Source organism: Bacillus rossius, chromosome 2 (genome assembly GCF_032445375.1).
Source record: "Bacillus rossius redtenbacheri isolate Brsri chromosome 2, Brsri_v3, whole genome shotgun sequence".
Lineage (NCBI taxonomy): Eukaryota > Metazoa > Arthropoda > Insecta > Phasmatodea > Bacillidae > Bacillus > Bacillus rossius.
Genome location: NC_086331.1, coordinates 64,506,317 through 64,523,199, shown reverse-complemented (window position 1 = coordinate 64,523,199; position 16,883 = coordinate 64,506,317). Strand labels below are relative to the sequence as shown.

The following is a 16,883-nucleotide window of genomic DNA, read 5'->3' as shown; positions in this document are numbered from 1 at the left end:
GACAAACTCTGCTTCACTTAGAGTTTTTTTCACATTTGCCACAGCTTCAGCATACATGCTAGGAATAACATTGTTAGCAAAATATTTTCTTCATGGTACGATGTATCTAGGTTCGAGGTGAGCTACTAGAGCTCTGAAACCTTTATCTTCGACCACTGTGAAAGGCTGATTATCAAAACAAATCATCTCTCCAATTAACCTAGTAATACCAGCACTTCTTGAATCGCCTGGCTTAAATTTCTCTTTTTTTGACGTGACAACGTCTAATAAATCGATGAATGCCGGCTGCACGCACGAAAAAGTTTCGTGTTACACACATTGTCCCACTACAATGTGTCCCGTTACGCTCAATGTCTTCCGCGGAAACCAGGCACTCGTTAATACATATTTTCCTTTGTTTATCGCGAGGGTCGTTATTATTAATGAATTATAAATAAAATTTTGTGCCCGGGGCCACAATTGCATATCATTTTGAGCACTGGAAGACATAAAAACGTAAAATATTCTCGACAAATTTTAATCTCGGCCCCATCGCACCACGAGCGTCTGGGTTGGAGATTAAAGCCGAAATTATTTCTTAAACTTACTAATACTTTTTTTATTAACTGCAAGGGCATTTTTATTAAATTCTACGTTTAATTTCACGATGAACAAACTTCGTCGTTAAATGTGAAATTGCGAAAAAGCGTAAAACATTCTCGACGATCTTGAAGTTAGTATAAACATGGCGGCCGACTAGCAGCCGACAATATATTTTAAATTTCCCGCCTACCACTATAAGAAATAAACATGGCGGACTACATACGTTTTTAAAAATTCCACAACACAAAACAAAATTTTTATAAATATATATACAACATCTGAAACTATTATTTTCAATATGGCCTCGTGGCCGTGCGGTTAGCATCGCTGACTACCAATCCAAAGGTTGACGGATCGAATCCCCGCCGCCGCGAAATCTTTATTTTTGTACTTGTAAAAATAAATACGGCGCGCGTGACACTACATAAGTAATAAACATATTTGAATTGAGTGCAAATAAAAGTAAATTAATCAATTAAATTGTAGATTTAATTTCACTCCTAGTTTGTATCCATACAAAATAGTGATAATTCAATAAAAATGATTCAATTTTATTTATAAAAGTATGCAGAGGTAGATTTTATCATACAAAAGATAGAAAAATGAAAAAAAAAAATTACTTCCTCAGAGAATAACATATTTTTAATGCCTAAATGGTTTGGTTGCAAAAACCTATTATGGCTCAGTCTCAGGCCGAATTGGATGTTTCATTTTCTTCTGGATCAATCATTTCATCAATGTTTTGTTATGACGTCACGTTAAACTATGGTCCGTAAACCGACTTTACAGACAACCAATTTTTTTCAATGAAACCTTTAAGTGTTGGTTGAGTGTGATGTAACATGGTTTTGCTACATTTTTGTTTATCTTCTGCATTAGATGAACCAGTTTCAGTTGTAACTAAATTTGGTTCATCTACATTCTCACAAATATTTTCGTTAGGCTTACTAACTGAACGTGATGTGGCCCTAACATGAACTGGGTGTAGCTTCAAATGTTTCTTCATTGCACTTGTTCGGCTCGTGCCACCACGAGAAATGTTTGTCTTACAGTGATTACAAGTGGCATATTTAGGATTAGCATAAACTGAAAAGTGTTCCCACACTTCACTTGACATTTTTACCTTCTCTAAATCTCGTAAATTAAATTTCTTGCATTTAAATAACACTCTCACACCTTTCCTACAAAAACACCATGATTTCTGGAATTCATGTATCCACGGAAATCGGAAAACGAAATTCAACATCCGATGGAACAATATTTTGTAGTTACCAAATTGTCATTTGTTAAAAGTCCCAAATGAAGATAAACGCTTTCCTGAAATATTTAATGGAAACTGAAAGGCGCCATCTTGGCTTCAATGGTCTTAGGCCATAAGAAATATTGTTGGGCGTCTTTTAAAATTAAGCCTCACTAAAGCATAGTGATTAATATGCCCGAAGTTAAAAGTGATGGGGTGTTTTCTCTAGTTTACCCATTAAAATTCTTTATATTAATATTAGTTATTTTTTGTGTTGCTCAAAATGATTGGCTAACAAATTCATTGGTTGGCCATCATGGAATTCTCAGATAATACATATTTTAACTTTGGTAGTCTACACAAAACAAACTTGGCCCTAAAAATATTCATAAATATAACGTGTATCAGAATATTTAAAATTGAATCGCGATTAAAATAATAATTGTATAATGTATTAATTTTTGTCTTTCATTATTTCATTGTTTTTACTACATGTGTGACCGTAACTTGTGATGAAAGTCGGCATTATTGTTGTATTACTAAGTAACAGATTTCTCGGTAAAGTTATTAAAAAAAACATGATTCATATTCATACCTGCCAACCTTTCTGATTTTTCCGGAAGTCTTCCCAATTATAACTGCTCTTTACGATTTTCCGAAATTGTCTGAATTCTTCCTATTTTTATAATTAAAATTGCTTCACGGTAAAAAAAAGTCTGTGTCTTCCAAATTGAATCAACATTCATGTCGATCAATGTATTGCGTGTTGTGCTCATGACTATCGATTGTTTTTTTTCTCGATTACACAGTTCTACAGAGAGTACGTCGTCGCTTGTTTGTTAGACGGTTAGTTAAGATAGGTGATTTTGAATTATAATTTACGAGCTGCTATTACGTATTAAAATTTGAGTTTCAAATACATTTAAACTGTCAAAATACGCTGTGGTCAACGAGTGCAACGTGAAACAACTGTTTACGAATTTATTTACTTTGTTACGGGCTATTGCCTTTGCCTTGTTTAGGCGTTTGTGACAGGTTATGAAGCACAAACTGTCTGCATTATGTTTTCAAAGATGAGTACGAAAAAACAATATTATTACCAGACATTCCGTGACACATTTAGTGCAGAGTTTCCATGCATTTTAAATTCTGACAAAGGGGAAAGGTTTGGCTTTTGTAAGATATGCAGATGTGACATCAACATATCACATGGCGGTAAAAGTGACATCCAGCGTGCACATCAAAAGTGCGAAGCATTTATCCAACGTAAAATGCCAAGAAGATAATCACAAACTTTCAAGGTTCTTTGTTAAATCTGGGGGTGCAGATCTAGACATTACGCGAGCTGAGTGTTTATTTACTTGGTTTTTGATAGAGCATAACATTCCTCTAGCGGCCGCAGATCATGCAGGTGCGCTTGTCAAAAAAATGTTCCCATACTCGGAAATTGACAAGAAATATGGATGTGGGCGTACCAAAACTTCTGCTATTATGAAAGAAATGGCTTCAGATGTAAAATCCGGAGTAGTGCAGTACTTAAAAAGTGGGCAGTTTTCAGTCGCAACTGATGGTAGCAACGATACTAGTTTTAAGTTGTATCCTATTGTAGTTACGTTTTATGATTAAGCACAACATAGATTCATTTACAACGGCTTGAGTGGTTCTCTTCCGGTAAAAACCCACAGTTAGCCGACACAGCAGATGTTGCTTATGGCCCCAAAGAATGACGTTATATCGAACTTATAAACTATTCTGCTCCAACAAAAAAATCTTCAGAATCTTGGAGGTTTTTTAATTTTCCAAAGAGTAAGTCCATTCGACTTAACTTTCTGAAGCTTCACACATCCCTAAAACATAAGTATATCAGGTTTTCCTGTCAAATAAACTAATATGTAATATATATGACTCACGTTTACAGAATATAAAAATTGGCTTTCCCAAGATTTTTCCAGAGCAGAAGAGTAATTTTACCAAGGTTGGGCTTGTCTCTTTCCCTAACTCTTATACCAAGTTTTGGTATCCCATCCACCACCCAATTTATATGTTTAATAAACTTTAAGTTATAAATACCTGATTCTGAAGTGTTATGAAACACCAACCAGCAATTTTTTTTTTAAATAGTTACTTTATTTTCATTTTTCTTTTGATTTTGGGCCTAAACATATTGTGTCATAGATGAATGTTTCAAGTAAGCTATTGCCGGTTGTCTCTTGGCAATATGTTGTTTGTTGCTGTCGATTTGTACCTCTTTGTTTATTATATTCATACTTTTAACATCCGTGCTAAACGTGCTTCCTTTTTTGTGCTATTATTGGCCATGTTCATGGACATTCTGTATTTTTATTATTTTTTTGAGCTGCCAATAGAGGAGATAGTAACACTTTATTTATTTTTAGCATTTTTAAAAATTTAATAACAGTGATTTTTTTTTCCACTGTGTTTGTGATAGTTTTTACCTCCTTTGAATGAGGCTGTAGTGAAATAGCTTTAATCCTTTCATTTTTAAAATATCACACACTGTGAATTTGATGATTGTGCACATAAATTTGAGAGATTAACTTTTTATTTTTGAGAAACATGATTAAATATTATTGTAAAAATTTAGTTTTCTTTGAAATTGAGTGGGCTTGTAAATATATAAGTGTAAAGCATTACCGTACAATTGTTTTACTTAGGTGAACAAAAATTAGAGAGGAAGCAAGAGTTCGTTTACTTTGATGATTTGATTGTGGTGCATTTTTTTTTATTAAGCCATAATATTTTTGTCATAAAATCAATTATTACTACCATTAAATGAGTCTACTGATATTACAGCTGATATCAGTTAGTAATGCATATGATCTGTTATAATTTTCCCATTCTGTACACACCCTGCCATATGGTTTGCTATATTTTTTCATTTATTCATTAAATTATTTTTACTTTAGGTAATATATGTTCTTTGACACACAAACTAAGGTAAATCAACAGCAGGTTAGACAACCCTAAAATCCATCATTCTCCATACTTTTACCAGAGAAACTTGACTTTGAGCAAGTGTAACAGTGGTATGACACCCAGGTTTGAATTCAGTGTCCGGTTCTGCCATTCTGATTTCAGTTTTGGTTCCCCTAAAATCACTCCAGGCAAGTGCTGAGATGTTTTCTTTCTATAGGCTATGGCCGATTCCTGTTGTGATATGCCTCATCTGTGTCATTAAGGGTCGGCATCTATAATGACTGCTTTTGGCAAGACGTTAAAACCTAAAATTATTAAAAAAAAATTGACAGTTAAATTATATCTTTTTTCTCATTTTTTTTATTTGCCAAAGACTATAGTTCTTGGCACCTAGATAAGGCCAGACTTTCTGCCACATATGTCTGTTAGAGCCATACCAAACATACTGTTGTCAGACTGTGTCAGCAATGAACTTTAAGTGCAGGTTGGAGTAGTCTCGTAAATGTTACATCCCAAATCTCTTAATCTGGATATTGGGTGTTGCAGTATACTTGTAGCATGTGTGCGCCCAGTATGTTGTTTATGTAGTTTATGTAGTTTTGAAAATACTTCTAAATGAAGTCTTTTTTATATTTTTTGCAGGTATCAACATTCAGACCACAGCAACAATAGCAAAAGAATTCCTGAAGGGTGGAAGTTCACCCACAGCAGAAGCTCTTGCTAAAACTGTCCATAACCGTACAAATGTACCTGTAAATATTACAAAAACTCTTCCACTGTCAGCAAGCCCACAGAGTAACCAGGTGGTTCGTCCCAAAGATCAGTTGTTGTATCTTGCGCAACTGCTAAACTTCAACGTACAGTTCTCTGATTTTCCAAAGGTATATTTATTTCTCTTTTCTTGTTTTTTTATTTTTTTTTAATAAATATTGAATCAAGTTAAAAAAATATTTATTGTTATTTTATTTTAATGTTCTATTTTATACTTTTTTGATTTTCCCTACAGTGTGGCTACAGGCCAGGAAAACCAGGGGAACAAGTTGGGGGGAAAACCTGGAAAAGTCAGGGAATTTTTTTGTTGTGTCAGGGAAATTTTTGAGATATGCTTGTTTCTGCATCTTTATGGTTTCTTCAATGGCCATTCATTATAAAAAGTGAGTTTCGATGTAACATTTTCAAAATTGTGTATTCATATTATTGTATTCACCCAAATAATCCGTACACAATTTTTTTTGTTTGTAAAATGTGTGTTTAAAAAGCACTGTGCACAGCTTATTCAAAACTTGACAATGCCGCATGGCGATGCTGCATACCACAAGTTCCATAAAGCCCTGAGGTTGGTTAACCTACTGTTGCTTAAAGGATGCACATAATTTGAAAATGGAAAAATGTGTGTTTTGTGGGAAAGACGTTGCAATTATTACTAAAGGTTTGCAGTTGCGATTATCTACAGTTATTAAAAAACCTTAAAATGATTAAATTTGATGAGAACATGGGAATCATGCTACGGGAAGAAAGTTATTTACATGACTGGAGGGAAAAAATAAGATTTTATTTTGAGTGATAGAGATAATGCAAAAATGTTTATTATACAGGAAAGCTTCACTATAAAGAACATGAAGGGACCAAAAAATAGTTGAGTTTGTTATACTGAAGTTCTTTATATTGAAACATAAGCATTGTTATAAATATGTATACCGATAAACACATGAAACACCTTAAGTGTACTAAGGTTCAGTATCTCAGTCATTAGTCTATGGCCGCTTGAAGAACCTGTTCACATACTCTCTGCTAATGCTTTGTCTATGGTCAGGAGACACATTGTAGGCAGAGCTGCCAACCTCAAATCACACCCATCAGTAATGACAATTATATGGAAAAAGTACATGTAAATCATGCACGATAAATTTTTCCTGAGGAATTATGACACACACAAGATAAAATAAGGACAATAATATGCAAAAAAAATGAAAAATGTAGGCCTATGCATATGAATACAATGAAAATTAATGAATCAAAGAAAAAAAAAACGATTTGAACAATACAATCATCTGAATATGTAAGAAATGTCAATAATTTTACAGGAAATTTTCAACCTTCAATTCAAAGTATGCAAAGTTATACTTTTGAACAATTGTCTTTTTATTTGCTTCTTTTATCCTGGTTGGATAAGAACTGTCTTATAAACAAACAACAGAACTTGTAAACAATAACTCTGCGTTAGTTACTTTCGTTTCTTCAGATGTAGCGAAAAAACTACGATATGGATTTATTGCTTGTTATGACTATAAAATATTCCGCATGTTTCTTTAATTCAATGTGCCCTCTACAGTCATCCCTTCCAACGTGTGCAATCGAAAAGTCACACGTGCATACATTACAAAACGCATGGTGTTCCAAAACATTTGAAGACGACAAGCATCGTCATTCTTTTGAATAGTTAGGTCTTAGGTCAAAAGTTTTGATGAATTGCGTTATTTTTTTTCTCCCCCATATACACTTTTGTTCTGTCACACGCTTCATTTCTACAACCGGCACTGAAGAACACAACAATATTGAAAAACGTAAAAAATTTCACGCCTGTAGACACGACAAAAACACTATGGACTGTGATGAAAAAAATGACTTTCAAAAAATAAATTAAAACACAGGTTAGCCAAAGTACCGTACAAAAATTATCGTAATGTAAGTAGCCAAAAAACGAAAAATCCGAGAATATGTACTAGTTGTATCGTACAACGGACGTAATACCATTCCAATATTATTTCAAAACACGAGAATTAATCTACTAATTTCGATAGTACGTGCGCACACATACTAGTTCCGTTATTGTTTTTTTTACGTACACGCTGTTACGTTTGAATAAGAAAATTAAAAATAAAGAACAAGTTTTTGGATGGTAATTTTTTTCATAATTTGCCTCAAGGTTGTTCGTTCAAGTGAATATTTTTGTTTCACGAAGAAACGGACCGTCGTAAAATTCGTTAAGATGAAATAAAATTCAAGGTTATTATATAAGTTTTTGGCGGGACCAAACAATGAGTTCGGTTAAGTGAAGTGTTCGTTTAACTGAAGTTCGTTGTACTGGTGCTTTCCTGTATTTTAATGGAAATAATTTGTTGTTTATGATTTATTTTGTTTATAACCTAGCAATTTTTTTTAGTTATTCGTCATCATAATTCGGTGAAGCTTCACTGCAGAAAACAAAACAACTTCGTTCGGTAGTCATTTTACATTCAGGACCATTTTTTTTCTTTTCTTCACAGTACATATACCTTTTATCTTTCACAGTTTATCCATAAATTTAATATTTGCGACCTGATATCTGTATTTAAAATTTACATTAATAATTTTAATTGAAGAATTAAATATTTTAAATAGTACTCTTGCGAAAAAAATAACTGTTAGGTGTCAACAAAGGTACTGAGAATGCTATTATTGTTACGGAAAACCTTTAAGGCAGTCATTCTTTAAGAGAACGTTGTAGTGGTTCTAGTAGTTTTCAAACTATTTTCATTTTTAACGAGTGGTGAGATTAGGTTACATATTACAAATCTGTGATATTGTGAGAATGATTAGTTTAGTTAGGTTACGGACATTAAAAATCTTGAAATATTGTTTGAACAATTGGTTAGGAATTACAAATATGAAATGTAGTGACGCGGGGGGGGGGGGGGGGGGGGGGGGGGGTCTATCGGCTTTGCGGTGGATTGTTAGTGGGCGCCACCACGTGGTACGGCACGTGGACCCGGTGAGACTCCTAACTCAGGGCGTGACGTCGCCCATGTGAGACGTGATATCCCCCCTTGAAAACATCTAGCACTAATTCCTGCCCGCTCTCAGCGTCGGGCACGCTTCCTACGAAGTGGGCTCTCAGGCGTCCCACACGCCGTCACTCTCCACGTGGTCACACAGATTAAAAATAAAATAATAATACTTTAAATTCATACACCTGATTTATTCCGCTACTTCAGCTCACATACGTACACGGTTGAAGCTATGCAAAACGCCCGCGGCACGAATCGGTTTATAGGTGATGAGCCACCACGTGGTCACATATTGAATTACGTAGTACAAAGAAAAAAGACAGAGACTGGCCGTAAATTAATTAATAAAGCAGTCCCTCGACCGAGAGCCGCTCCGAGGACTAAAAGAAAATGATTGAGACGAAATTAAAGTTAACAGAATTACTTGGCAGAGAATACAAGCGGTGAGGTCCCCGGAGTGCTGATGCGTCTGCTCTCGGTCGTTGATGGCGGAAGACTAGGATGAGATCATGGCTCGCTCGACTAACATGGCGTCCTCCCTCCGAAACAATTGCCGTTAATAGATATTAGCGAATTCGTGCCACGGGAAACTAAATTAACATGACAAGAATGCATTGAAAATTATATAACAATTTTTGAATGAAGAGAAAAGATTGTATCAATTATAATTATTAAGATTTCAATTTAATTATTGTCTGGCTTCGGGTTTCCTCGGGAATGTTCGGAAACGCTATAATATTTTAATACATTAGTTAAAAAATAAAAGTACATAAAACCCTCCCAGCCGATCTGCCGTCACGTTGCACTTAGGGAATATAAAAACAAACAACACAATTATATATACTTATGTTTTTAGGGGTACGGCGCACTGGCTCGACAGCGCCCTCTTGCCGGGCGAGCACACACGCATGCACACGTACGCACGGGTAGGCGGGAGGTTTGAATGGAGGGTGGATGGTGTTTGGGCGGTGGCATATCGGACTTAAAAGGGGCCGCAGGCCCGGACGATGTCAGTAGCTAAGTTAACCAAAATCACCGTCACAATTTTACGTGATTTTTAACGTAGGTACCTAACCTTCTTCAAAACCATTCTAAGTATTCTTCAAAATTACTGGTAAACTACTTGAAGTTTCACAATGCCTTCTTAGGTAATAATTAGAAAGCATAGTGGCTCTTATTTCGAATTACCACAGCGTATTCGGGTAGCTTAATTGTCTGCTAAAATTAAATTGGGTTTAGTACATACGTAATCTCATAATGTTTTTATTTTCAGTGAGTTTTGTACTGGGTAAACTACATTTTATTACAGTTATATAACCCGACCTTGAATAATATTAACTTCACTTTTTGTTTGCTTGTTAGTCTGTCGCATACTCTCAGTTTTAAAAAATAACGCTGGTTAATTTTTAAACTGAAGTAGCTTAAATCAGGATCAGGGAAAACCTGGAAAAGTCACGGAATTTAATTTATGATTTTGTGTGGCCACCCTGCCCTATTAACATTGTACACATTTCATGCTAATTGCTTTTAGATGGAGAAATGAAAGTACCCTTTTCTTGGCTAATATTGGCCAGCAATAGATAAAACTAGAGCTGATACCACTAGTGCTAACAGAGGAATAAGGTATAGTTAGTTTCATCAAATTGTTGCAGAAAGTATTTTAATAATGCACATATTTTCACTCAAAGTGCAAAAGTTCATATGTCTACAAGCTATATACAACTATTTGCAGTTAGAATATTCAGCTACAAACATATTGTACGTTATTGGATCACCTGATGACATGAGAGATTTTGCCACACTGTTAATCACAAAATTCCATGTATGGCAATTTTGAGGGCTAATTTTCTTTTTCTTGCATTGTTTTTTTACATTTTCATAAAGCAGAATCTTGTGCTGCATGTAAAAAATTGTCAAAATCAACTGTGTAGCATTTGGCACCATAAAAAAACATTTATTACATATTTGAGTATATTGTTACATATTTCTCAAGACCTTCAAAATTCATTTCTTCTTCTGTGAAAATGTAATTTATGGATGAAAGATACATGAATTTGTAAAGAAAAAAATAATTAATGAGTGGGTTTTTTTCGAAACACTGATCGGGGCACAATAATTCAATGACTACTGTTCTATCTTCTCAAATTTTATTTTCACAATCCACACTTCTTACATAATTCTTGACCCTCCAGAAAATTCAGTGAAATTATTCTCTCAAGGCCACAGGGAATCGTTACCTACTAACAAGTAATCAGTCATAACTTTTGAAGGAAATTAGTTTTGTTACATTTTTATACAAAATCAAATTTTGAAATAAAACTTCAAATAACACATGTTGAGAAGGGACTTATGATCCAACTCAAATAAAAACAGCTATCACAGGTTGTCTACAGGTACTAAAATTCACGAAAGTGTAATGAAACTGAAGGACTGGTCACAAAAGTTACAAAAAGTCTCTAAATAAATAATAACACAGCTGAAAGTCACAAAGATTAATTTTACGTAACTGTTTGCTAGCTTGCGTTTTGTTTTTTTAATGACATCTCACTTAAGTTTATTATTTTACATTAAATACAAATAATTGGCGAGTGTCCAATTAAATCATGCAGTGCTGCCAAGTATTACTAGGTAATTTTCCACAATTATTGCTGATTTAGAGTATATAGATGTCCAGCTAGAGAATTACGGAGTGTTATTTTTATTTATTTTTTCCAGAAATAGAGAAACCTACTGTCTTGTCAGAAATACAGTCAAATCTCTCTGAAACGACCCCTCACGGTTCCCAGGAATATGGTCGTAATAGAGGGGGGGGTCGTAATAGATGTTTTCCGAAATTTTCTGTTGATTTCAACCCCCCCCCCCCCCCCCCCCTCAACCATTACTCGCTAAGAAACCAGCCGTACAATGGCAAGATGCTGTCACTCACAATGCTAGACGGCTTTGCTTTATACCCACTTCAACCTTCATGACAAGTCCGTCGCCCTACAGGCCACCTCTAAAGAAAATATGTCAAAAGACAGTTTATTTTTACTTGTTAGTTTACATGTACGTTTTCTGCTTGCCGTAGTTAAATACACTAGAACCCCGATGTCACGAACCCCGGATTTAACGAAGCAGTTATTTTACGAATACATTCTCGGGAACCGTCAAAAAATTGGACATTTTGACCAAAATGTGAAAATCAGAAAAAAATTAAAAATAAAACGAAATGAAAGATATTAAAATCTGTTAATTTTAACATACAGCGTATTTTTGTCTGCTTTAGTACTTCCAATAATGTTCATGTAAGAATAACAAAAAAATAATGGGACATTTCCTTTAAAACTATGGCAGCGGTAGGTTCTGCAACGCGAGTGGGCGCACACTAAGCTCGCCCGGCTGGCTGGCGGCAGCGGCTTCATGATGCCCTACCCTCTGTAACATTCTTCAAGGCTAGCTCATCCCTCCCAGACACACAAACCATCTAGTGTCCTCCCTTATAACACCCCAACTTCGCTCCCCTTTGAAAAACCTTCAGTGAGAAAATGCTCTTTTCACCCTCCCTTCTCCCGTAAAATTGGGCTATTATGAATGGGGTACTAAAGCGGTGAGGGAGGGGTAAGATCGTTGTAAATATTTTTGGACCCCTCCCTCACCCCAAACACGCCCAAAAAAAAGTATATCAAAATATGTCACTTTTCACACCAAGTTAGAGTTCAGTCATCTCTGGCAAGGAATTTACAAGCTTTCAAACTTATATAAATGTATTTTAATAGCAAGGGTCCTATGAAAAGGAATATACCGAATAAAATCAAGCTGCTGTCACCAAACAAAGCATAAAACGGTCCAATGCATGGTCGCTTCGTTATTGCTCGCGCGAGAGGCGAGACGTGGAATGTTAGAAGAAAGATAAATGCGGGGGAGACAGACGGCAGCCAGTGTGTTTCCTGCTTGCGGAATATGTGGCTTAGCCTTTTTTTTTATGCTGGGTGAAGCGACCTTTTTCTATCAACCCACGGGAAAAGATAATTGCTTGAGCTGTCAAAATAAACATCGCTGCGGCAGTTAAAACAAGTCGAGGCGGGCGTGCATCCAGTCGGTCGCTGTGTATAACTACTCGAAAAACATATCTCGATTCATAACAAGATTCCTTATAACCTACACGTATTGCCGGATGTTTTCAGCCTGATCCATGTAAGTTCTTTAGCCACGTTTTGAATGAAAACAATTGGGGGGCCAGTGTTGTCCACTGTTTTGCGGACACATAAAGCTTTTATCAATTTGCTGACAGTTTTAATATATTTTTACTCTCGTTAAAATGAAGCAGATAACGTGATTGTTAACAAGTACAAGCAATGCACGGTACGGGGAGAGGGTGAGGAAGGGCAAGCGAGCGGCTGACTACCATGTTCACACGCTGCGGCCGAAGGGTTTTTCCTGCATTGTATTAATAGTAATTAATATTTAATGGTATTTTATTTATTAAGTCATAATACACAAAATCGGGAAAAACAAGAAAAAAACCTGCATAATTCATCAACAATAGTTCACAAATTCAAGCCAGAAAATATACCAAATCAGAATTCAAAAACTAAGCAAACATTGTCAACCGATAGTAATCAAAATCAAGAGAAATCCAGCAGGTAGCTTTGCCTTAACTGCATACCACACTAGACACTCGCAAAAAGCTAAACGTAAACACATTGCCACAAAAACCTTTATCTGCACCCTGCCGGAAAAGGGACGTGGAATGGGGGTTGTCAAGTGCTGACAGCGGTCGACAGGAAGTGGTATTAATTTTTAGATATGCGCTGCCTACGGCAGTACCAGGGTGGCCACAGACCGGGAAAACCGGGAAAAGTCAGGGATTTTAGAAATGGTCAGGGAAAATCGGGAAAAGTCAGGGAATCGTCTGAGAGGTCAGGGAAAATTTTCTCTTCTACTGTGCGTTATTAACTGTGAATATGCCATGTTATGTTATGTTAGAATGTGTACTGTAAACCAGTTCTTACGTGCTGTTCTCGTTCGACAGTACGAAAACAATGGCTTGCATGCAACATGAATAACTATAGTAGATCTCTTTTTACATACTAAATGTCGCACACCAGTACCATAATAATTCTGTGTGTATGGTTTTTCTGCTCTCCATGTTGCCAACAAATGTAATGCGTACCGGTAATCCAGTTCTTACGTGCTGTTGTCGTTCGACAATACGAAAACAATGGCTTGCGTGCAACATGAATAACTATTGTAAATCTCTTTTTACATGCTAAATGTCGCACACCAGTACCATAATAATTTGGTGTGTATGGTTTTTCTGCTCTCGGTTTTGCCAACAAATGTACTTGTTTTTGAGCACGTCCTAAGAAATCTACAAAATCAAATGGCTACTTTGTTTGGCAGCATATTTTCAGTTCTTATTTTCGCTTATATCATGCATATTATTTCGTAGGGATTTTTCTAAAATAAAAGGTTTAATAATTGACGTGTTAAAACATTGCAATGAAAATCAAAAGCAAATGAAAAGCCGGTGGTGGGGTAAATTTGACGTTATTTCTTTCGGTTTCGGCTGGGATCGCCATATTGGCTTATTTGCCTTTGTGTACACTTGTAAAGTACCTATTGCTGGTGTTGCGGAAATTATTACGACGGAGTTGTAGGGGTAGTGTTCGTTAGACGTAGTGTTTGAAGTGATTATTACTGCTGTGAGCTACTTTCTTAGGAATCGTAAATGGGGATTATGAAACGTCTAACATGGCTGGCTAGCTGTTCAGAGAGTTAGCTAACCTATTTTTATACAGACGTGACAGACGTTCGATTTGTTTGTTTACACGTGAATAGATTGCGTAAAATTTCGTGTTTCAGTATTTAAAGTGTGACGAAATTTTCGTAGTTTAGAAAGGACAATTTAACGAAAGTTCGTTAACAGTTTCATGGTAAGTTGCGAATAATTTGAGACCCTGAAACATAGTATTTCCAAGAAAGACTTCAAATTTCAAAGATGATTGGCTTCAAGATGAGAGATTTTGTTTGTGGTTGGAACGACCTAAAACCGGAAGTAATAATCATGCTCGTTGTTCGCTGTGTCAGAAAACATTCTCCCTCAGTAACATGGGAAAACATGCACTCACAAGTCACATGAATGGTGAAAAACACAGGCAAGCAGAAGAATATTCCAAACGTAGCAGTTGTAACTTGGGCATGTACTTTTCTTGTAAGCCAAAGCCTTCTACTAGTGCCAGTGGTAATTCTGATTCACAGTCATCCTCCATGTTGTATACTACTACTATTGTTTCTGATTACTGTTCTTGGTAACCAGTCGGGGGTTGTCAGTAAAATGCAACCTGAAAAAAATTGTGAACAGTCGGTTGTGGAATCTACAGCTCTTTGCAAAATGCCACTGTCTGGGATAAACACGTTTGTTTTAAATGAGGAGGTGACTGGGGCTGAAGTTTTGTGGTGCATGCAAACAGTTTGATCACATAAGTCTTTGCGTTGTGCAGCAAGTGATGTAACTGTGATGCAAATGATGTTCCCCGACTCATCAGTTGCCAAAAAAAATGCAACTGCAAAAAACAAAAATTGGGTACATTATATTACATGGCATAGCCCCTTATTTCCATAATGAATTAGTGAAAGACATATTCCAGTGTACTGAAATAGTTAATTTTTTATTGTTTTTATTACTGTTGAAATTTTTATGCCAAAGAATTGTAACAAAACTGCTAACAACAGAGATCCTATATTTCTCATTTTAAAATATATTTATAAAATTGCAATAATGGTTGTGTAAATTTAAAAAAAATTGTAGTCAGGGAATTTTTTTGCACAGTCAGGGAAAACCTGGAAAAGTCAGGGAATTTCATTTCTACATTTCTGTGGCCACCCTGAGTACAGCACTCGGCAAGAGAAACGCAGTAACACGCTACTCACCACAAGAAACTTATTTTCTGTCCGATTTTCTTCGGATTTTCGGCAATTTTTTCACGGTTCCTCGAAATCGGGTTGTAATAGAGAGGTGGTCACAATAAATGGTGTCACAACAAAAAGGTTTTACTGTATGTGCGTTTCATTGGATAAATTTGGCTCATGTAGCTGTTTATCTTTTGGCTGCATATATTGCAGAATAGTTTATGTTCTCTGTGCCCATGGCACCATAATTTTGGTGAAATGTGTAAGTTATATTTTGGCAACAGTGTAAAGGCTTGTAAGGGCGACAACAGCCAATAATGGAACAAGCTACAAATGTGTTGCCTTTCGCATCACTATTTAATTATGTGAGCTCCAAACAAGAAGAGTGCTGCTGTTTCTTATGCCTCAGACTTTAAAAAGGTTGTGTTAATTTAAGTGATAACTACAAAAAAGAGTGACTGTGTCTCTTTCCATTTTACATGTCGGGAATACAATGCATTAAAACTACAGGAAAGTGTCATGTGCATATTAACTTATTTATTCTTTCTTGGCAAACAATGGCGAGTTTGAGGCTACCAATGCTGAATTATTATTCATGTAGTTTCTTGTGGAGCATAACATTTCATTGGCAATTTCTGACTGTGTAAGTTATTTATTTCAAGAGTTATGTTTCAAGACTTCTAAACTTTTAAAACGTATGCTTAAGTTCATTGGATTACAAATTGAACCAAGAAGAATTATATTGTTTTAACAAATTTCATTTGTGAAGCAACTTTGGGTTTAGCCAGTAGGCTATAAAAACTAATTTACCCTCAATGAGATTCAAGAATCCAAGCATGCAATGCTTTTATTATTAAATGGTTAAAAGGTATAATTTTATGAAAGAACTTTACATAAATATATATCGTAAAGTATTTTAACAATTTAAATATTAATTGGTTTTCAAAACAATGTAGTTTCTTAATTATTTGATTTATTATATCCAGGGTGTCTACTGACCCTGGAAAACCTGGAAAACCTGGAAAAATCAGGGAATATTGTAATCAGGGAATAATCAGGGAAAAATCAGGGAATTTTGTTAAAAATCAGGGAATTTTTGTTTGGTAGGTTGTAGTTGGCAATATGTTTTTTGTTTATTGATCTGCTTGCATTGACGTAGCATCAAGTGTATCGCGTCCCATTATTTTATTTTTGGATGGAAAATAACGAACAGTTCCCACGTCCATTTTCTTTTATTTACCATCGAATTCGAAAGTGGCGTTAAATCACGTGATACAAACTGGTTAAAGCTGGTCTGTTATCCTGCTGACGTACGTACTGCAGCATGTGCTTCCCACGTTCGGATTATACCGACAGGTGCATTTAATTTTAAGTATCTATGGATGCCCTCAACGTAATCTGGGCATTTTTGTTAGCTTTGAAAATACATATCACAGACACTTTTGGTGAAGATTCGCCATCGTTGC

General features: G+C 35.7%; 1 protein-coding gene across 1 annotated transcript in view; it reads left to right on the top strand.

Annotated features, from left to right (window-relative positions):
* Positions 1 to 16,883, top strand: part of LOC134529333 (double-stranded RNA-binding protein Staufen homolog 2) — a 277,320-nt gene that overhangs the window by 187,617 nt on the left and 72,820 nt on the right. Inside the window, exon 13 of the mRNA XM_063363291.1 lies at positions 5,402 to 5,640. Within this exon, the coding sequence (XP_063219361.1) occupies positions 5,402 to 5,640 (239 nt within the window). The remainder of the gene's footprint in view (positions 1 to 5,401; positions 5,641 to 16,883) is intronic.